At 64.3% G+C, this 22,064-nt stretch overlaps 1 protein-coding gene across 1 annotated transcript in view; it reads left to right on the top strand.

The window, feature by feature from the left end:
• The window catches only part of TSNARE1 (t-SNARE domain containing 1), an 87,719-nt gene extending 74,640 nt beyond the window's left edge, over positions 1–13,079 (top strand). The window contains 4 exon segments of the mRNA XM_059395265.1: positions 4,527–4,599; positions 6,007–6,465; positions 9,940–10,022; positions 12,646–13,079. Coding sequence (XP_059251248.1) covers positions 4,527–4,599; positions 6,007–6,465; positions 9,940–10,022; positions 12,646–12,981 — 951 coding nt within the window. The 3' untranslated portion in view covers positions 12,982–13,079.
• Positions 13,080–22,064: the final 8,985 nt, after the last annotated feature.

The following is a 22,064-nucleotide window of genomic DNA, read 5'->3' as shown; positions in this document are numbered from 1 at the left end:
ATCGAGGAGGCTCCGTTGCCTGTTTATACGCTGCTTTATCAGCCCTCACAGCAGCCCTGCGAGAGTGAGCGCTCCTGTGTTCCAATTTTATCCGAGACGATGCGGAGGCTGAGAGAAGCCGCATCACTTGGCCCGGTGCAGCACCAGTGTGGCAGGGCGGGGCCTCGAGCCTGGGCTGCGTGACTCAGGCGCAGGGTGTGCTGGTGGCAGCACGGTCCGATCCCCGCCCCTCTGTTGGCCTCCCTGGGGCGGGGGAAGTGTGCAGGTGGTCCCCGAGGTGTGCAGGGCCCAGGGGCCGCTACCCAACTCTGGCTGAGACCCCGCCTTCTGTCTGAAGGGTGGGGCAGCCTGTCCCCTCCCAGGGCCGCGGAGGTCCAGCGGGATGGGCCGCGCCTCCAGCCAAGGCCAGCACCTAGCAAGCTTGCCGGGCTCGGGTCTGGCTAATGGAGCTGGGACTCGAGTCGCGTGTCCATCCACTCCTGTCCTGGGCAGCCCATCGGGCCTGACCGCCGGCTGTGCCCCAGGCTCCCCCTGCCGAGCCTCACCTGATCTCTCCTGTGCAGGCGGCGCTGCCCACTCCCTCTGGGGCGGCGTCACCTGACCCAGCCCAGGAACTGCTCTGTCGCCACTGCTACCTGGCAGGCCCAGGAGGGAGGGGGCTCAGGACGAGGGGCCTCTGCAGGGCAGAGCCCCGGGGTGCCCTCCTGGAGGTCGGCACGGTGCAACCGGAACGCAGGGGCGGGGGTTTGACGGGGCTGATGACTATGAATCCGTGAATAAATCAGTGAAACTGGGCGTTCCGCTACCTGGAACAGTCGTGCTCACAGGCTGGCAGTTGCCAAGATCCTAATTATAAGAAGAGCTGGTGTAATGGAAAAAGTGCTGCGGTGTTTTCTTGCTTCTCATTCCTGACGGCGAGGGAGCGCGCAGGTGCACTTGCACACGCGCCTCGCGGTTTTCCCGCGCCCCGTGCAAGGCTGTTACTCCGCGGTGCCAGGAGAAGAGGAGAAAGAAGATTCTGTGAGAGCTTTTAATGAGTTCTAGTTTTAGAAGCAATCAGGAAAATAATTGCATGATTTAAACGTTTACTAAGTGAAGGTGTTTTGCGTTTTTCCATGTCGCCCACTCTCCCGCTCTCCTGGGCCGCCGCTGGCGCCCTCCTGGGGCAGCTCTGGGGGACTTCTGGGCCCCCAGTGCGGGCCCACCACCCCTCAGGCCCGTGACCAGCCTGGCTCCGAGCCCCCGACCCCAGAACGAGGACCGAGCTTCTGCTGGAATGTGGCTCCTACCGGAGGCTCCAGGCCCACATGTTTGGCGTATCCTCCAGGGGAGCCCAGGAGTTGGGTCCCACTTGCCCTTGGCCTCCAGGAACCAAGGCGTGCCCAGGGGTCCAGGCACAGTGACCAGAGGGACATCGTCCCTGCCAGTGGCCTGTGCCCAGATGTTGCCATTCTGCATGCTCCCTCCGGCTTGAGGCCACCCGTCCACACCTCTTCTGTCAGGCCCTCCCTCGTGGCAAATTAGCAGCTCTGTCCCCAGAGCCGGCCTTGTCTAGTTACCCCATCGATGCTGCAGACGGTGCAGACACCTCAGGAGGCCCCAGTGACAGGAGCGTCTCGCAGGAGGCACACACCCCGGAGCCAGGCACCCTGGGTGGAGAGCCGTCCATAGGGCCCCACCTCCCCACTCGTCCCTGGAGCTGTTGGGGGGCCCGTAGGCAGGGGCTTGCAGGGGGCTGCTGCCTGGGGGTCTGGGAGGGGTCTGCAGCCCCAAGCTCACCAGCCCTTCCCCATAGTCTGTTTCCCTCCTGAGGGCGGCCCCTCGCAGCATCCCTGTTGTCTGCCGGGTTCATGCAGCCCTCGGACCTGGCAGACACCAGCAGAAGCACGTGGGGCCATGGAACACTTGCTCCACAGCACCCTCCCTGCCCGCTCCTTTGCTGAGGGAGACTGGGTCCCTAGGCCAGCCGTGATCCTGCGTGGGAGGAGATGGAGTGATGGAGTGCATGTCCGTGAGTCCTGCCCATGTGGGTGACACCCCCGTGTACGGACTTCCAGGTGTCGTGACTGCCAGGGTGCCCCAAAGCAGTGAGGTCTGGCTTTGTAGTGGCCTGCGGCAGGCCAGTCCAGACTTGGCGCCAATGTTGATTACTGGCGCCAACGTTGATTAGTCTCGTGTCCTCGGGAGAGATCCTCGACCTCTTGGTGACTTGGCCTCCCTGTCTCCCCAGTCCTCAAAGTGCGGTTACCGGCAGGCGTGCTCACATACAGCGTGGGGAGACCGAGTCACCTTAGAAAGGCTCCTAGGAGTCCCAGAGTCCAGGTGCACCCAGGGCCAGGCTCAGGGCCCCCTAACAAGCCTCCTATGAGGGAGGCCTTGGTGACCAAGCTGGAGGTTGGGTGTGATGGCCTGTGCTGGGCCTTTGACAGGGCTTAGGTGGAAACCTGGAAATCTGGGCAGGGAAGCAGGGTGACTGAGGCCCTCGGAGCCTGCAGTCTTGGTTTCGTGACCTTGACGTCTCGGCTTTAGGGTAGAGCCTAGGTTTGGGCTCCCCGGCTGATAGCCTCGCTCAGAAGGCTGTGATGACGGGAAGCTTAGAAGAGGGCCCAGGCTCAGGGCCACCTAGCACCCTCCGATGGTAGATGGATGGATGGATGGATGGATGGATGGACGGATGGATGGGTGGATGGATGCTGCCATCCTGCAGAGCCGAGACCCACAGGCTTGCCAGTGGGCCGCCACCTTCCCAGCCACGGGCTGTTTCTACTGAGCAGCTGTCTGCCTGCACTGTGGCTAAACCCGTAATTGAATTGTGAGCGACAGTACATACAGGGTTAAGATCGTGCTAATTGCTTCATTTCCCAGAACACTCCTAAAAAGAAATGAATTTCCCCGTCCTGTCTTGATGACCCTTGTGGAAATCGATTGAGGTTCCAGAATGAGCTGCAGAGAGGGTGGGCCTGGGGTCGGGTTCCCACTCCTGCCTCCCCTGCCGCTCTCACTGGCCTGAAGGACTCTTCCCTGAGTCATGCTCGGCCCTGGCCATGGGCTGGGCTCCTGGGGAGGAAGCTTTGGTTTTGCTTGCACGATAGATGAGGAAATCTGGCCCTGAGGTGAATGGTCTTGTGCACAGTCACCTGGCTGGCGGGTGGAGGAGCTGTGCCCTGCAAAGTGGCCTTCAGGGAAAGTGTGGCCTTGGAGCCAGTGGGCACAGGTGCCAGTCCCAGCCATCTCTCTCTCTCAGAGGCCCCGCAGATCACGGACCCCCTTGAGTGTACACAACCTTTACTGTCAGATGGCTATTGGGACCTGGCCTGAGGGGTGCTGCCGAGTACGACAGTGTTGTGCAACGTGCCCCCAACACTGCTCCAGGGGTGTGGCCACATCCCTCACAAGCGGCCCTGCTACTTCGCTGGCAAATGCAGATAAGACAGTTGGGCCACACGGAGGACGTGAGACATGCTTACGTGGGATGCCCCAAACCTTCCTGGTGCAAATCTCTACTCCTTACCATGTTCATGGCTTCATGAAGCCACTCAGTCTTTCCATGGGACTGGCGTCCGTCCACCGCCCACCATCCACCATCCAGCATCCATCTTTGTATCTACCTGTCCACCCTTTAATTCGCTGTTTATCCATCCATATGTCCGTTGTCTGTCCACCTTCCACCACCCGTCCATCTGCCACCCATCCACCCACCCATCCACCCGTCCATCCGTCATCTCTATCCCTACAACCATCTTTCTGTCCATCCATCCACCCATCCGTCCATCCATCTGTCCACCCATCCGTCCATCCATCCATCCGCCATCCACCCACCCATCCACCCATCCATCCATCTGCCATCTGTCTACCATCCATCCGTCCGTCCGTCCACCCACCCATCAACCCATCCACCCATCCATCCATCCATCTGTCCACCCGTCCGCCCACCCATCCATCCGCCATCCACCCACCCACCCATCCGTCCATCCATCTGTCCACCCATCCGTCCATCCATCCATCCGCCATCCACCCACTCATCCATCCATGTGTCCATCCATCATCTCTCCACCTGTCCGTTCTCCATCCCCCGTCCACCCACCGTCCACCCAACTCCTCCAGGATATATTGAGCAGCACTTGGGTGCTGGCTTGTGCCAGGGGCTGTGTGTTTGTGGAGAGGGAGAGAGACCCTCCTTTACTCGAGGAGCCTGAGAGCAGGTACGGGGAGCGAGGTGTCCCCAGGGCTGACAGGCCTGTAGAAGCTGCAGATGGTGTTGGCAGCACTGCTCTGCACTTGACTGTAGCCCCAGGGGCCAGCGCTGGTCATCTCTACCCAGTGTGGTGCCTTACAGCCAGGGATACCCAGGGACCTCGGGGTTTGGCCTTGAGACCAGGAAAGAATATTCAGATCCCAGACCTATCTCTGCCTTGTCTCGGGGGTGGTGGCCCAGGCTTGCTCCTGGTTCTTGGCTTTCACCCAGCACTCCCTGACGACTGTGCCCTTGACCACTGCACCTAATGGCCATCCTCTTGTTTCCACAGAGTGACTTGTTGGATGTCAATCAGATCATCAAGGACTTGGCTTCCATGGTGGCAGAGCAAGGAGATGCCATCGGTGGGTACCCGTGCTACCCTCTAAGCACCTGCCCCCCATGGCCACATGCCCTTCCCCCCAGGTGTGGGCAGGCTGCCTCCCAGACGAACGAGAGCCAGGGCGGTTCTGGAGGTCTGAGCCTCTGCTTCCCTCTCTGTGTCCCCGGTGTCCCCAGACCCTCAGGAAGGCTGGGTTTGGGGAGGCTCTTGCAAGAGGGTGGCCCACCCTTTCTGCTCATTGAGGAGTCTGGGCCTCCATGCCTCCCGCCCTGGGCCTTCCTCCCACTCGAGGACTCTCCAGGTTGAGGACAGACTGCGCTAGGTGGGGGAGGGGTCAAGGCTGCAGCTTGTGACCCAGCAGAGAGTGCTGGACACGCGGAGCCCAGAGCTGCCTTGGGGTTTCCATGCCTCAGGAAATGGGTGTGGTGGGGGCAGGGCTGCACCAGGGGGGACCCGGCCCTGGTCTCTGTGTTCCCTCCATGTGAGGACGTTGGCCCCACCTAGCCTGTCCTCTCTACCCAGGTGGCCACGTGGTTCTTCGGCTGCAGCCCTGAGTGCCTGGGAGGCCAGGGGGTGGGGGGCATGTAATAGGAACCGTGGGTCCCTGGCCCAGAAGCATGGGGATGACTCTTGGCACTAGAGCCCCTGGCTAGCACCGCCAGCTCCCAGCCAGCCTCTGTCACCCGCTCCGTTCCCTGGTTCTGAAGTCTGTGTGTGTCCTGCTCCCCGCTGGGCGGCCCAGCCGTCCCCTGCTGCATGGGCAGGAGAGGAAGGGACTGGGGAGGGCGGGGCCTGCTGCCAGGAGGGCGGGGCCTGCTGCCAGGAGGGCGGGGCCTGCTGCCAGGAGGGCGGGGCCTGCTGCCCAGCACCTGGGCCTTTCACTCCTCCCAGCCTGGGCTGCGCAGTAGAGCCGTGCTCTGGGGTGTGCAGTGGGTGCCCTGGGGTGTGCAGTCCCCTGCCTGCCTGGGCTGCATGTCCTCCTGCCTCGCAGCCCTGTTGGCCTCAGCGTGGCTGTGGCCGCTGTTCCTGCCTCCTCTGACTACCTCTGGGCGGGGTGTGCTGAGTGTTCTGTCCACTCCAGATGTCACCCAGGTGGTCATTCAGTCCCAGGGACAGACTAGTTGAGAGGGGCACGTGCAGAGGGAGCTGAGTCGCAGCCACTGTGATCAGGGCCTGGGGACCTTGGGGCACCTGGAGTGGGGCACCAGGGGCCGAGTGCTGCTGAGACCTGAGGATCCCACCGTGTGCTGCTGTGGGCGGTCTTACTGTGCTGGGGGATGGGCAGGGGCCCGTGTGCCCCTCTGCAGGGACAGTGGAGGCGGTGAGCTTGGTGTTGCTTGGCTGGGCCCGGCCCCAGCCCGCCTGCCCCCCGTCCCCCTAGCTGGCCACTGGCCTCTGCCTGCCCCTTCAGCCTCTGGTGCCTTTCCAGGGTCCGGCAGCAGCAAGGCCACATGCCAGCAGAGCTCCAGCCCTGAGCCCGCCGTGGCGGCCCCGCTGCCCGGGCTGGGCTGTGTGTCCCTGCGGCAGGGCCTCCACTCCCGTACCAAGACACGCAAGCCCAACTTCAGCCCCCAGGAGACGGAGGTGCTGGTACGGAGGGTGACGCGCCACTACCCGCTGCTGTTTGGGGCGCTGCGGGGCCCGCCCGCCCGGAAGCACCGAACGTGGAACAAGATCCTGCAGGCGGTGAACGCGCTGGGCCACTGCCGGCGCGACCTGGGCGACCTGAAGCACAAGTGGCGGGACCTGCGCGGGGCGGTACGCAAGAAGCTGGCCGAGCGCCCGCCGGCCCCCGGCCTCCTGCTCACCCCTGTCGAGCGCATGGTGGCCGAAACCTTCTCAGCCCCAGCCCCTCCAGGCGAGGGCCAGGCCGCCGAGCCCCTGCCAAGTAAGTGAGCCCCCTGGGCCTGCCCCCGTGCTGGTGGTACGGTGAAGGGCCCCAGGGAGCGGGACCCTCGGGAGGGCTGGGGGCCTGTGGGTCTGCCCACCGCCCGTGTGGTAGCTCTCTGCTTCCAGCTGGGGAACTGAGCCTGGGGTCAGAGAGGGGCCCGTCTGCCTGGGCAGCTGAGGAGCTGAGGATCAGAGCCAGGCTCCTCCTGGCCCCAAGCTGGGAGCCCTGCTGGGGGTCCCCCCACCATGACCTAGCACAGCCGAGGGCCCCCAGAGGCTCAGGGAGCGGAGGACAAGGGGCCACGCTTCCCTCCCTATCCCCACCTGGGGCCACTCTCCCGATGTGGGGGAGGGGACCACCCCTTCCCATGCTCTCATTATGGGGGCTCTTCTCCCTGGGGTCACTCAGCCCCCTGACCAGGGCAGTCTCCAGTGGCTCCCTGCTTCCCAGGGTACACGGACCCTCTGACTCTGAGCCCATGTGCCCGTCTGTAGGGCCCCCCTTTGCTGGAAGTTTCTGTACCTGGTAAGGAAGGCCTAGGGGGCGTGTTGGGGTCTTCCCTGCCACGCACAGCCCCCTCCGGCTCCCAGGGGTGCTGGCTTGGACTTCTGCTCACCACCACCTTCCATGCCTCCTGCCGCTCCTCCTCCTTGAGATGCCTCGGAATGTCCCAGTCAGGCTGCTCGCGCCGGCTGCACCCCTGCTCTCGGCCGACACAGACTCTGCTTCCTGAGGAGCTGTTGGACGTACCTTGGGGATGAAGCTTGGAGCAGGCCCAGCTCTCCTGAAGGCCATACAGTGCAGCACAGGACTCAGCCTGCACGCAGGCACGCCGGCAGTTGGCCACGGCGCGGCTTGTACGGGCCCGGCAGAAGATGTGGGTGGACACACCGTTCCCTGGCACTGGCCTTGCTCGTGGGCCTGGGGGACGGCGCGGGATGCGGCCAGCCTCTCAGGCCAGGGGAGGCTGCCACATTCTGCTAGAGACAGAGCCAGACCCGGTTTTGGAGTGCACACTGGGGTGCCTGGGCCCACCCCACGAGTCCCTAGCCCTGCAGCCCGGCCCGAACTTGGTGATCGTGTTGTTCCTGAAGGTCGCTGGTGCTGGCTCAGCAAACTGGCTGATGGTGGGGTCCAGTCCAGCACAGATGTCCCTGCCTGCGCGGGTGGGCCGGGAGCCCCCTTCCCTAGACCCTGCCGGCTCCGGGCTCGCCTCCGTCACAGTGGCGGCTGACTGGTCCCTTAGTGATGGGAGCCCCTCCTGGGGTTGTGCATCCTGGGCTGACTGTCGCCGAGCAACCGAGGGCGAGGGAGTGGCCTGGGGCCGGATCTCCCTGGCAGGGCTGAGTGTGGGTCAGGGAGGCGGCTGCAGACCCTGATTCGGGGCAGGAGGTGGTGGCAGAAATGACTGCGGCGCGGCACACCAGTTCTTCTGTCTGGGTCAGCGGTGGCCTGGTGCCTGGGCAGGGGGAGGCCTGCAGGGGCTCCTCACGGCCACAGGGGCTGTGGATAGCCCGTTGGCAGAGTTGGGGGCCTCCGCGGGGGGCTGAGCGGGCAGCTCTCTGTGCTTTGGGGTGCACCCCTGCTATCTCTGAATGTTTGGAGGTGGTGCTGGCGGGAGGTTCTCTCCCCGACAGGCCTGGCCCAGAGTCTGGGCACCCTGTGGTCTCCGGAGCAGAGCCCCTGCGTGGGAGTGGGGGTGAGCAGGGGGCACCTGTAGATCTGCCCCGAACAACCAGGGGTCTTTAGGAGGGAGCAGAAGTGGTTCAGGGCAGATGAAGCATCAGAGCGAGCAGGCCAGGTGGTGGGGGGCTGCCCAGTAGCCCCTTGGGGAAGGAGCCGGCTGTGGGGGGCGGGTCTGCTTAGTGTGGCAGCCCAGGGCAGAGCCGAGTCCGATCTGGGGAGCGCTCTGTGGGCTGGATATGTTTGTTCTTGGTCCGAGGTGGGCTTGGCCGTGGGCTCGCTCGTGTCTCCAGGCCGTCTCTTGCCGTCAGAGCTGGTTCCCAGTGTCCCCAGGGCCTGTGCTGGAGGCTGACCAGACTCGGGCTTTCTTGGAGCCTGAGAGCAGGGTGCAGGGCGGCCCAGGCTCTGTCCCTGACACTGCAGTCTGTCTGTGCGTGGAGGTCATCACTCCTGTCTTGGGCGTCCGTCTCTAACCTCCGCAGGGGGAGGGCGGGGTTGCCGCTGCCCAAGGCCTCGGGGTGTGAGCTGGCTCCTTGGCACGTCCGCGAGGCCGAGGCAGGACCAGGGGCCTGGGTGGCCGATGCGCTGCCAGTGCTGCAGGTGGGGGAGAAGCAGGGCTGCCCCAGCACGAGAAGGGGTAAGTCCCTCCTTGCTCTCCTCCCAGTGGGGCTCAGCGTGGAGGGCCTGGGGGAGGGAAGCCCGGAGGAGACAGCCGCCCCTCAGAGCCGTCACCGGGCAGAGGCTGGGTGTCCCCTGCCACCGCGCTCCGCTCCGGACTGGACGTGTCGCAGTCCAGGGAGATGGAAGAGAGCAATCGGGCTGTTTCTGCCCCCCGACGTCCTTGGAGCCTGGAGTCCTGTCACTTCCTCCTCGGAGAAGGAGCTGCGTGTTCGCGGTAGCCGGCGTCGCGGCCGCTGGTCTGCGAGGAGAGTGCCTCCTGCTGCGGCCACCTTCTCGCTGCGTCTCTGCTACCGGATCCCTGGGGGTAGAGGAGGGCACGGTGTAGACCCGTCCTTCGTCGGGATTCACACTCAGCTCCTGCTGTGGAGGATGTCGCCGTCTTCACTCACCATCGCTCTGTGTGTCTGCGTGGCCTGGCCTTGAGCTCCTGGCCTTGAGTTATGAATTTGGCGCGTGTTTTCACCGCGGCATCACGGCGTGGAGTGCTCCAGTTTCCTGGGGCTGACCTGGGGCGTGTGGGGGTGGCTCGACTGGGCCGCCGGTGGGACAGCTCAGCGCCACACTGACAGCCCTACCCGGCGTGTGCCTGAGGCCCCACACTGAAGACCGAGCCGGTCGGCCACGGTCCGGAGACCTTGGGCCGGCGCAGTGCTGCCGGTCCCCTGCGCCTTTGCTCCCAGCCCAGGCAGGGGTCCTCCCCGTGGCTCCACGACACCCACAGAGACAGGTCCCCTGCTCCTTTCTTCGAGGCAGGGGCCGTGGTCAGGAGCAGGAGGACTGGCCCAGGGCACAGAAGAGTCACAGGCCAGGCCTCTTTCCGGGCTGGCCTCTGTCTTCTCCTGAGTGAGCTGCCCCTGTCCCTAGGTGCGCCTCCTGATGGCTCTGGTGGCCAGTGCCTATGCCAGCCAGGTGGCCCAGCGCTCTTCCCGGCTCTGGAGGCTGGCCTCGCCTGGTCTCCAGTAACGCCAGCATGGGGCCTCCGTGAGCCCGGGGTGGGGCAGCAGCCCTCCAGCCTACCCCATCTCTGGGCCTGGGCTCCCCAGGGCTTGCCCTTGGGGTGTCCTCAGGGTCACAATCTGTAATTCCTTCTGTTGTCTTGATTTGCAGATAGTTTTGAAGCCAGCCTTGAGGCTGCGTCCTCGCACACAGAGGTGGCCAGCGAGCTCCTGGCTGGAGCCAGCCGGCATCAAGTAAGTCAGTATGAAGGGACAGGCCTGGCTGGCCCATGGCCCCCTCCGTCCCGTTTCCCTGGGAGGCCTAGGCCCCGCCCTGTACTTGGGAGGGCGCGCCCACAGGATCTTCTCAGAGCCAAGGGGGACTGGTGCTGCGGAGGGAAAGGTAGGGCTGCAGGGTCTGCACCTGCCGAGGCAGGTGGCCTGGCCTTGGCCCAGCTGGCTTAGTGGCAGTCGGAGGGCAGGGAACTGGTCGTGAATGTGAACAGGGCACGTGTGGGGGATCTAACTGCTGTGGGCGCTCAGGAGCGTGATCGCCAGGCTGCCTCTCCAGAAAGCTCTGTGGCGTCTCTTGTGCCCAGATGGGCAAGCTGGGTCTGTCCCCTTCCTCTGACCCTCCTCTGACCCTCCTGCCTGCACCAGCCGCCCAGGCCCCTGTGTGGCTCGGGGCTGCCTCCGGCCGGGCTCTGGTCTGGAGGCTGGGATGGGCGGCCCCTTCTTAGAGCCATCAGAGCCCGGCTTGGGGCAAGTTGGCTGCTCAGAGGGAGTGACAGCAAACATCGGGCCTGCATCTTTTTGCGATGGGGCTTCGAGCAGTCCCGGGGGCTGATGGCCAGGCCTCTGTGCGACCCGCCGCTGCCGTGTAAGCGTGTGATGGGGCCTGGTAGGCTTCGGCCCCATCAGGTGGGCGGAGGGCGGGGCAGCTGTGCCCACTCCCTCCTCACCGCTCACTGGCCCTTTGCTCCGCGCTGGGCTCTGACACTCAGGGATGGACACTGTAGAGCCTGTCTCTCCGCGAGGGGGCATCGCAGGGGGAGGGTGGAGTGGACGGGCCAGTCCAGTGAGAGGAGGGCTCTGGGCTGCTGGGGCAGGCTGACTTTCCTGGGAGGGCGCGCGCTCCATCTTGAAGGCCAAGTAGTGATTGTCCTGGTGGAGGGGGCGGTGCGCTCAGAGGCGGAAGGCGGAGCCACCCAGGCCCGCTCAGGATCCGGGGGCTGGAGTGCGAGCCCCGTGCGCGGGCCGTGGTGGGTGGGAGCAGCACACAGCACCCTGGGGAGAGCGAGGCCCATGATGCCCTCATTGCCTGGGGTCTCCGGGAAGTCACAGCTGGTGTTGGCTTCCCGTCTCCTGCATCGGCGGCCCTGGAAAGAGAAGTCGGGCTGACGGACAGCGGCCCGTGAGAGCGGGGAAGAACCAGGCTGGGCCAAGGTCTCGTCCGCAGGATGGGAGTGGAGGCAGGCTGACGTCAGCTCGGGGCTCACCGCCTGGCCCACGGCCCCGCCGCTTGCAGCACACGGAGGGCAGCCAGGCCCTCCAGCTGGGGCCTCTCCACCAGGCCTGGTCCTTCCGGGGCCCTCCTGGAGTGGAAGGTGCAGGTCGCAGATGACATGCAGGGCAGACTTGCCCGAAGCTCAGGGCCCGGCGTCCCTCGGATGGGAGCTCTTCCAACGGCGGGGCCTGCGGGCGCCCTCCCTACCGCGGCAGCTTGAGAGGGAAGCACTGAGCCGGCCGGTGGCTGCCTCTGGGAACCGCCGGGGCTGGCCGTCGGCGGGATCGGCGGGCGCCAGGACCACACGCGAAGACGGGCCGTGAGGAGGAGGAGCGGCAGGAGGACGTGGAGGCGGCGCGGGGGGGTCCTCATCGGGCCCAAGCCCCACCCCCGTCCCGTTCCCGGGAAGCCCACTGGACCCTCTGGTGACCCGATCCCTACCCCATTTCCGCTGCGGAGCGGTAACACCTGTGCCACAGGTGAGGCGAGGCAGGCCCTGACGGGAGGCGCGGCCATATGGCTGCCGCATGGGAAGGTCCTGCTCATCGCCAGCCTGGCGGGCAGCACGGGGCCCAGGCCCAGGCCTCAGGTCCAGGTTTTCCCTGAGAAGTTGGCCAGTGTCCCCCCTACCCCACCCCACCTGACGAGAGAGAGGGTGACGTCCCTACATGCACGCGTTGGGGCCGGCGGTTCCGGGAGGAGCAGGGCTTCCCAGCTCTCAAGAGGCGGCGCCGTGTTGCCGCCGAGGCTCTCGGATTCCTGTCCGGGACTGGTCCTGCTGCCCTGGGGAAGCTCTGGTGCACCTTCCCCTCCTCCCGGAACACCCACTCGTCGGAGGACCCGGAGATCGATGGGTGGGGGCCTGGATGGGTGGAAGGTTGGATGGTTGTGTGGGTGCACAGAGGTGTGGTGAACCGAAGGATGTTGGGTGGGCGGTGGGTGGGCGGCCGGTGGGTGGGCGCGCGGACAGATGAGCTTACGGAAGGAGGAGAGACGGAGGGAAGAAGACGGTTGGATGTTGGAGGAAGAAACCGGCAGGTAGATGAGTGGGTGGTATTGCAGTGGAACTGGTGGGGGGGCGGGGGGGGGGGGGGACAGACAGCGGCCAGCTGGCTGGACGTATGGACAAGCAGCAGGGCACCGAGGCTTCGCAGTTCCAGGCTGAGGTTAGGACCTCAGTGTTGCTGGATGAAGACTCACCCCGTGAGTCCCCCTAGTTTCCTCGTGTGGGTGCCGCTGCCCACCACAGAAGCGCACTGCAGACCCAAGCAGCTCTGTGTGCAGAGGGCCCCTTCCGTCACCTCTCTGCCCCTCCGATGTGTCGCCCCATCATGGCTGCTGCGGCTGACGTTTCCTGTCTCCCTCCACCAGCGGACGAGGACGATGACGCCCCCAGCAGCCTGTGGCTACCCCTGCGGACCCTGGAGGGGCCGAGCCTGCCGGAACCCGAGCCCTCGGACCGACGAGGGACGATCCCCGCGCCTACGTCCTCGCCCTCCCCGCCGGCCTCTCCGGCCTCCCCAGCTTCCGTGCCCCCTGCGGCTGCGTTCCCAGGGGCCCTCGGGCCCTTCCCAACCCCCACCGCACCACCCCCCCCCCCCTGGAGGCCCGCGGGGGAGGCCTCCGAGTTTGAGCAGCGGCTGCTGGACTCGCAGCGGCGACAGGGGGCCCTGCTGTCCCACTGGTCCCAGCAACAGAGCGTGCTGATGGCCCAGCAGAACCGGCTGCTGCAGAGGCTGGCGGAGCAGAACCAGCGGCTGGCTGATGGCATGGAGGCCCTCAACCGCACCCTCGAGAAGCTGGTGGAGGCCTGCCCCGTGCCGGGAGCCTCGCCCCCTGTCGGGGACGGCACCCCTGTTGGCAGAGCGGCCTGCGGGCCCAGCGGAGGCTCCCGGGGCAGCCCCCAGCGCCCCCACCCGGGCCTGGAGGTCTTCTCAGGGATGATCCTGAAGGTGGAGGAGGAGGTCTGACCCCTGAGGGCCACAGCAGGGACTCCAGCCCTTCTGGGAGGTGGGCTTGGGGGCAGCTGGGCTTAGCTGGGCCTCCATGGAGCCAGTGAGGATGAAGGACACCTTCATGGGCGTTGTCTGTGGGGCTCAATGATGTGCAGGGAAAGGCTCTGGGGCCGGCCCGTGGGTCCTGGGCAGACATCTACTCAGGGACCTTATGGCTGGAGGAGGCAGAGGGGCGGGGCCGAGCCCAGCCCCTCTCCCGTCCCGCGCTCTCACCGGCTGGGCTGCGTGCCTTGGAGGACAGCCGCAGGGGTACAGCGTCCCCCACCTGGATAGCCCCCCTGCAAGCCGCCTCCTCCTCCTGCTTGTACGGGCTCTGTGGGCCGCGCTCCGACGCTTTCCACGATCCTGCCAAGGGAACCACGTCTTGCGGGCCTGCTGTCATTTCTCCCGGTTTTAGATCAGTGGTGTGATAGACACACGGACACGTATGTGGGACTTGGTACTGTATTGGGTGGGATGCTGTTTTGTACCTCCTGATTTTCTCACAAAGAAGTTATTTTTCTTACATAAGCATAAAATAACAAAAAAAAAAAAATGCAGTAACCGTGCTGATGATGCCCGCCAACCCATGAGACGAGCCCGGTGCTGTTCTTGCGGACGGGCTGCTGTGCTCAGCCCTGGCAGGGAGCCCCGAGCGCTGGCGGGGTGTTCAGATCTCCATGGGTGACCTGCCGCACCCGTGCTAGGGTCCCTCAGGGAGCTGGTGTCCACCCCTGTCACACGGCTGCAGCCACACAGCTCCGCAGGGGCCAGAAGGAGAGGGCAGGGCTCCCTGAACCCCAGGTCCTCGCTGGTCCTGGGCCACGTGCCCTTTGCCCCTCTCCCCTCGGCTTCCTTCTCCTGACCGCTGTGGGCAAAAGTCTTCTCCAGAAGTGGCAGCCTCAAGTGTTGGCGTGGACGGGACGGTGTGCTGGCTCCCGGGCCCCAGGGAAGCCCAGCATTGAGGAGGGCCAAGACTAGTGTCACCAGCACATTGGGCGGGACCCTGCTCTGGTTTTCTGTGTTCGTCGTGGCGCAGCAGCACGCCTGTAACTTCGTCTCAGAAGAGCGCGATCTCTTCTCTGCTCCCTGCGGCGTGGCCCAGCCGCCATCCCGCCCCCCCCCCCATGGGGCTTATGATGCCATGGGCTGCCCATGGCAGCCTCACTCCGACGGCCCCTCCCTGGGAAGCCTTCTTTCTGCTAAAACCTCAGGTCCGTCTTCATGCCAGCTCTTAAGCCTCGTTCATCTTCGCTCTGGATGGAGGGGATGGATGTTCCTGTCTGCTAAAAGATGCCCCCCAGGTGGTCGTTCACCTCCCTACTGGCTGTGAGCGCTGCTCCTCTGTGATGCAGGCTGACACCTTCAGTCTCAGACCGAGCTCTGATCCCGGTCACTCGCTGAGCCCTGTGCCTGGTCACCCTCTAGATGCTGACCCTGGTCCCACTCTGGGCCCTGACCCTGGTCCCACACTGAGCCTTGACCCTGGTCATGCAGTGAGCCCTGACCCTGGTCCCACTCTGAGCCCTGACCCTGGTCCTGCTCTGGGCCCTGACCCTGGTCCCACACTGAGCCCTGACCCTAGTCCCACACTGAGCCCTGACTCTGGTCCCACTCTGAGCCCTGATCCTGGTCCACTCTGAGCCCTGACCCTGGTCCCATTCTGAGCCCTGATCCTGGTCACACACTGAGCCCTGAGCCTGGTTACACACTGAGCCCTGACCCTGGTCCCACTCTGGGCCCTGACCCTGGTCCCACACTGAGCACTGACCCTGGTCACACTCTGGGCCCTGACCCTGGTCCCACACTGAGCACTGACCCTGGTCACACTATGAGCCTTCATCCTAGTTATATTCTTGGCCCTAACCTGGGTTACCCTGAGCCCTGACCCTGTTATTTCTGTAACACCTACCACGAGCCTCCTCTGGTCCGGGCCCCGTGCTAGGTGCTGAAGATGCAGGAGTGACCAGGCAGACCAGAAGCCTGTGCTTGCGGAGCTCACGGTCGGCCATAGAAAACAATACTTAGAAGTAAATACATTCCGGGTAAGTGTTTCCTGCGTTTAAGTTAGACTAGATTTGGCTGCATCTGACAGAAAGCCCAGATGGCTTGTTTTGGAGAACACGGGCGGGATGACGTTTACTTAGAAGCAGTCCGTGCTTGGTGAGTCGACGCCGCGGGCGGCTCTGCGGTCCTCGGGCTCACGCGGCCTGCGGGCGCTGCTCAGTCGCGTGCCCGTGGCCCAGGCTGGCTGCAGGAACCCCCCACCACCACCGCGGGAGGCCTGTCCGCAGGCCACGGGTCGGCGCGCACGAGGAGGCCGGGCCACGGCCCAGGGAGAATAGGCTGGCCGTGCATGGAGGGGTGCCGCCCTCACCCCTGCGGCTCTGGAACCTCCTCTCAGGGATGCATCAGGGGAGCCTGCAGGGCCTCTCGGAAAAAGCTGTGATCTCGGATTAGACAGGAGCTGTCAGAGTGTCCCGGGAAGAGGAATCTTGGGGAGTGTGGGAAGGGGGCAGTGAAAGTACGCCCCCCCCCCAGGTGGGACTGCAGTGGCCTGAGCTCGGCCCGGCCTTGACCCTGCCCTGCTTGCACGCTCCCCAGCAGCACCCCTGCTCGCACGCTCCGCAGCAGCACCCCCTGCTCGCACGCTCCCCAGCAGCACCCCCTGCTCGCACGCTCCCCAGCAGCACCCCTGCTCGCACGCTCCCCAGCAGCACACCCTGCTCGCACGCTCCCCAGCAGCACACCCTGTTCGCACGCTCCCCAGCAGCACCCCTGTTCGCACGCTCCCCAGCAGCACAGACTCAGGATGGAAGCGAGCAGGTGGGGGGTGAAGCCAGGGTTGGGGGCCGTCCCAGGTGACCCTGGGCCCAGCAGTGGGGTGCTCGGGAGCAGGTGCATGAGCGGGCTGTCCCAGCAGCACGGAGGTCGCTGGGGCTGTGGGGCCTGAGGAGGGAAGGGGCGTGGAGGGGACAGGGCTCTGAGGACCCTGTGCGAGAGGAGGGGGACAGGGCCGTGAGAGAAGGCAGGAGCAGTCCCACGGAGGAGAGCGGGAGGGCTGCCCTGACAGATGCCAGGGGAAGGATCCGGAGGGGCCGGTGGGGTAGAGAAGAAACGGTCCCAGTGTGGGGCATCTAGAAGGGGTCAGTGGCCGCGACAGGAGCCGGTCTGCGGCTCGACTGCACAGAGGTCAGATAGGCCGGGATCGGGAAGACGCTGCAGGTCACCTCTGTGCACCCTCCTGCAGGAGTCTGGGGTGCAGGGGTGACGCCTGGAGCCCGGGTCAGGACCGCAGGCTCTCACCCCATTCCCTCGCTGCGCGGCCTTCCCAGGTGAGGGAGCCTCGGCGTCTCACTCCTGGAGCAGCTGCGGGGTGTGCGGGCAGCTGGGCACATCTGCCCTCGGACGACAGGGCTAGCCATCCCAGCGGCCCTCCTGCTAGAACAGTCTGACCTGGAAACCCCCAGCTCCGGTGCTTTGCCGCCTTGCCAGGAAGCGACAAGGAAACTGATCCGCCCCCATCGCCGCCCCGGCAGCCCTAATGGGAAGCGCGGCGTGGGGAGCAAGTTCAGGATTGATCTGAGACCCCAGACCTGCAAAGCCCTTCATGGCAGGAGCGGCCAGTGAGGCCTGTGGGAGGCCCACAGAATGAGGGGCCCATGTGACCCCACGGCTGGAGGCCACTCTGTATGTGATGGGGCAGCAGAGCAGAAAGCCAGGCAGGCAGGACCAGTTGCAGAGATAACAAAACAGGCCCCACTATGGGTCCAGCTCTGTCCCCAGTTGCACGTGCTGAGTCCTCACCCCGGGCCCTCAGAGGATGACAGCCCTTATCCACGCTGACCAGTGTCCTTATGAGGGGAGAGCAGGACGCAGACATGCACTGGGGGACGACCGCGTGAGGACACGGGGAGGAGATGCCGTCCACACGCCGGCAGAGGGGCCTCGGGCACCAGCCCCACCTGCGCCCGGGTCCTGGGCTCGGACTTGCAGCCGCCGGGGCCGGGAGGAGAGTGGTTCCCGCTGTCCCGGGTGCCTGGCCTGTGTCCACTGGGGCACCGAGCCCGTCGGTGCCGAAAATTAACTGTGGGAATTAGCCGGCTGTGCCGCAGGTGGTTGCTGTGAAATGCTTTAAAATAAGATGAAATCACAACAATGGGCGATAAGAGATTATCAAAAGTGACCACGTGTGCCTGAAAAAGATCACCTCCAACTTCTAGAATGAAGAGCTCCGTGGACGGCCACGAGCCTGGGCATCTGGTGGCAGAGGACGTGACAAACGGCGACCAGAGGACACCCGGAGCGGCTGGCGTGTTGCAGAGCGCGGAGCCCGGCAGAGTGTGGTCACCGGGGCCTAGAGGGCCGGAGTCGGGCGTGGGCCAGGCAGGCACAGGGCGGGCGCGGGGACACCCCGCAGCAGAAATGAGGCAACTGCTGTCCCAGCCGCGCGGGGAGAAGCCGCGGAGCACCACGGCAGGGGATCCCGTCCGCGTGGAACGGACGAGTGTGACTGGTGTACTTGCCGCCCACATCACGGCCACAACCAGAGCCCGGAGCCCGGCGGGGCCGTCTGCGAAGCGTTCGGAAAATAACCGTGAGCGTTAGTTCTGTTGCCAGCAACAACGCCCGCCGAGGACGAAGACTAAGACTAACGCAGGAGCGTCCGCGCCGGTGAAAGCCTGGTGGGCTCACCAGGAGGAGGGAGGCGGCCCTGGAAGGAACACCTGGGACACAAGGACCAACAAATGACTGTGAAATAGTGAAGTTACCTTGTAATAAGGTAGTAATGATGATTATAGCGTCTAATTCGTGGGGCGACGTTTTTGGAGAGCTCGACCGACACCCAGACAGGTAGTGTAACCGATGGGAAGAGCTGCTGAAGTTTTCTCATCTCATGTTGTTCGTAGGGAAGTTAAATATGGATTAATTTTGGCTTCTGTTAATAATTACACACGGTAAAAACTCCTTCATCAAAATTAAAAACTTACACCCTATGAAGACGCTGGGAAGACAAGCTATTCAGGGAGAGAAGCAGAGGGCCTGTATCCTGTGTATGTAAAGAGTTCTCTAAATTCAACAGTAAGAAAACAAACAATTCAGTGAGAAAATGGCAGAAGATTTGAGCAGATATTTACCAAAGATTTTCGATGGTCCCGTGAGCACCTGAGAAGACATCCAGCACCACCAGCTGTTAGAGAAATGCGGCGTAAAACTGTAATGGGGTCCTGCCGCACACCTGCCCCAGAGGCAGAAGGCGAGACGTGGGGACACGGGGAGCCTGGGCTGTCCGTGCACTGCCTGCGGGGAGGCCACTCTGAAAGCTGGTTAGGTAGTTTCTTAAATACACCGCGCAGCAACCGCACTCCTGGGCACTTATCCAAGGCAAGTAAAAAGTCCCATTCACCAAAAACCTGTACTCAGACGTCCGCAGCATCTGTGTTTGTAGGAGTCCCCGACTGGAAGCGCCGAATGTCCTTCCTGGTTAGCCGTGGAAGCACAGTGTCTCCACGCGGTGTGGTGCGGCGCGAGGGCTCTGAGCAGACCGGCCGGGCTCGGGGTCCCTGCCATGTGAGTCCCCACATAGAACGTGGTCAGAGCCGCGGCCCTGTGGCGATGGTGGCAGGATGAATGCCGTGGTGGCCAAGGCGCAGCTGCAGGGGGACCATGGGGCCGTGGTGTGCGGGTCTTGGTGGCGCTGGCCAGAGCGCACGTGACGAGATCTCGGGATCTCACAGGATCAGTGAAAAGCACAGTGAGGTCTGAGGCAGGGGTCCCCTTGGAAGCAGGAGTCAGAGGGGATTGGGCTTTCCAACCAGTGAGAATGGAAAGAGAACACAATTGAGCAAACACAAGTTCTTATTGAGCAAAAAAGGCAAAGATTAAATAAAAAAGAGAAAACAAGAGTAACGTGGAAGGAAAAACATCCGGCAGACGGGAAAGGGGGCCACGCCCAGGGAGGACTGTGGGTTCCGTGCCTGTGGGTTCTGAGCCTGTGATGAGAAAGTTCCAGGTTCTCCCTCCGCCAGGGGGAGCCCCCCCTCGTGGGGGAGGCTCTGCGGGGGGCTCAGGGACGGGGTGAGTGAGCCCGGGCTCCCCTGACCCGCAGAGCCCGGACCGCCCTGGAGCAGCTCCCTCCCCCGCACCCAGTGTGCCGGGGACGTGCTCACCCCCTGGTGCCAGGTGTCGGCAGACTTCAGGGCGTCCGTAAAGAACAAAACACACCCCGATGCTTAGAACACGCAGCTGGAGAAATGCAACTGACGGTGTAAGTAGTAAAAGAAAAATACGTTTTTTGTATGTTGGGAAGTTTAAAAAGACTTCTACGTAGCTCAGAGGTCGAGGAAGGACTCGTCGATGTGGGGACCTCTGGGGACCTGCGGAAGAAGTCTGTGGCCTTAGACGCTTCGGCCACAACCAGGCAGGCGGCCGGAGGACTGCGTGCAGACGGGAGGCAGAGGTTAGAGCCGGAGGAAGGAGGACGCACAAACCCGCGAGCCGGCGGGGGACGCTGGCGACGAGGGCACATCGAGGGAGTGACGGCCGAGTCTCCTGGACGCCGGAGAGAGCGGGACCGCAGACCAGCCACTCGTGAGACGGACCCAGGAAGGAAGAGCCGAGATCCCAGAATAGGAGCATTCTATGAAGGTTTGATGCCAGCACCGTTTCAACGTAGAAAACACACGGTTCCTGGAGAGGCACGCGGGTCGCGGGGCACGGGCAGCCCATGCCCACCCTCAGGTGCCCCCATCCCCCGACCTTCAAGGAAGAGGTCCAGCCTCTACAGACTCTTCTAGAGGCCAGAAAAAGAGGGGAGTTCACAGACTCCTGATGGTCAGAGATGGGCCCGCTGCAAAGGGGCACCATGGACTGGACGCGCCTTTCCGGGGACTGCGTACCCGTCCCAGGACCGCAGAGGCAGTGATCCCGGGCAGAGCCGTAGCCACGCTGCACCAGGGCACCTGCCTTTCCGGAGCCTCGCGTTTGCCACGAGGATCCGACGGATGCCAGGAGCCGTGTCGTGGAACACGAACTCGGCGGCGGCCCCTTGCCCGGCCCCTCCCCACGAGCCCAGCAAGCCTGCCGGTCACGGACCCTCCGTCAGTGCGGCCGCCTTCCCTGCGCCCACCCCTTGCCTGCCCACCGCGGCCCTTTATAGAGAAGACTCCCCGATGCGTGCCCCTGCGGCTGATGCCCCCGTGGGGACTTGTCTCCCGGGGCGCAGTCTCTGCCAAGTGGGATGCAGGCTCCACGGGCAGGGTTATGGCGGTGGTCCCCACCTGGTGCCTCTGACAGAGCTCAGCATGCAGTCGGTGCTCAATAAAAGTCCTCCCGTACTTCGTCTGGGCAGTGGGGAGGGCGGGAGTTGGGAGGGTCTTGGGAGGCACGGCTGGGGCCGGCCCCCTGGGCAGGTGACTAACACAGCCGGTGCAGCAGGGGCTCCTGAGCTCATCCACATCCAGCCAAGGGCAGGCCTGGCCCAGGACCCCTCCGGCCACCTGGCCCAGCCCCCGCTCATGCGCCTCCAGGGAGGGGCGGGACTGTCCAGGGAGGGTGGCCCGGCCCCCGCTCAGCGGCTCCTTAATTTTCCCCTCCCTCCCCTCCCTTCCTTCCGCCTGCCCCCTCCTCCCCCTCCTCCCCTCCCTTCCTCTCCCCTCCCCTCCTCTCCCTTCACAAGTCTGTTGAGCTTCCCAGGGGCTCAGGCTCTGGGCTGGTTTTCCCATGACCATGCCTTGACCTTTCTCATTTTCTCTGTAAAATTCGGGGTTTGGATCTGGTTACAATCGCAGAGACTTCTGCTGGGTGCCTGCCGGCTGTCAGGGCCCAGGAGTCATCCCCAGCCCGGTGCAGGGGGGAGGGAGACTTAGCCTTCCCAGGCCTGCGGGTGCGGGGGCCGGCTTGGAGCCGCGCTCCCTGTCCCTGAAGGCCGGCTGCCCCTGCTCTCCCCGTGACTCAGCTCCACGGTGCCCCAGGGGAGGCTGTGGGGGCCTCTTCCTGGCATTCGTGGGGACCGGGTGTTTTTACCACGGCAGCCCAGTGGGCCGTTGAAGCCTGCTGCGGGGGGAGGGGAGAGGTGGGGGCAGGGGACAGGGAGGGGAGGCTGCCTTTTAATTTGGAGGCTGAGCAGGTTAAATAAGCAGCAATTGGATTTCGCGGAGGCCTGAGAGCGTGTGACTCCCCGGGCGCAGAGAACACGGGACAATCTCATTCTCCTGATCAGATTGTTACAGATTCTCTCCTCCATCTGCTGAGCGATGTAGATGTGAGCTGTGTTCTGGGCGCCCTGGGTGACAGCTGGCGGGGATGTGGGGGGGTGGGGAGGGGTGACCCTGTGTGCACTTGGGCCTCAGGCCCAGGGCCCCAGAGCCTTGCCCTTTCCCGGCTGCAGCATTACTGGCCCCTCCAGTCCTCCTCCAGGCAAGAGCACCGGGCAGAAAAATAGCCCTAGGCGGAGATTAAAATCTATCCATTTAGGGTTTGATAACACCCTGTGCTGTGGGCCAGAGCCACCGGTGTCCTCCCGAGGAAGGAGGGGGGATGCGGCCCAGCCCCCGCGCCCCCCCCCGCCCCACAGTGTCCTTGGCTACTCGGAGCCGCCTGAGGCCTGGGCTCATCCCGACTTTGGGGGTGGCCCCGCTCCTCTGTGTCTGCCGTGCTGCGTCCAGGATGTCAGGGACCTGGGGTGACACGCCTGGTCTCTGGGCCGGCAGTGCGAGTGTCCTCAGGTCGGGACCTGGGGACCCTGCAGGAAGGTGTGCGGGCCTTGGGGCCAGGCTCTTGGTGGCTTTGGCCGCT

The sequence above is a fragment of the Mustela nigripes genome, chromosome 3 (genome assembly GCF_022355385.1).
Source record: "Mustela nigripes isolate SB6536 chromosome 3, MUSNIG.SB6536, whole genome shotgun sequence".
Classification (NCBI taxonomy): domain Eukaryota; kingdom Metazoa; phylum Chordata; class Mammalia; order Carnivora; family Mustelidae; genus Mustela; species Mustela nigripes.
The sequence above is the reverse complement of the archived record's forward strand: the minus strand, read 5'-3'. Positions and strand labels throughout refer to the sequence as shown.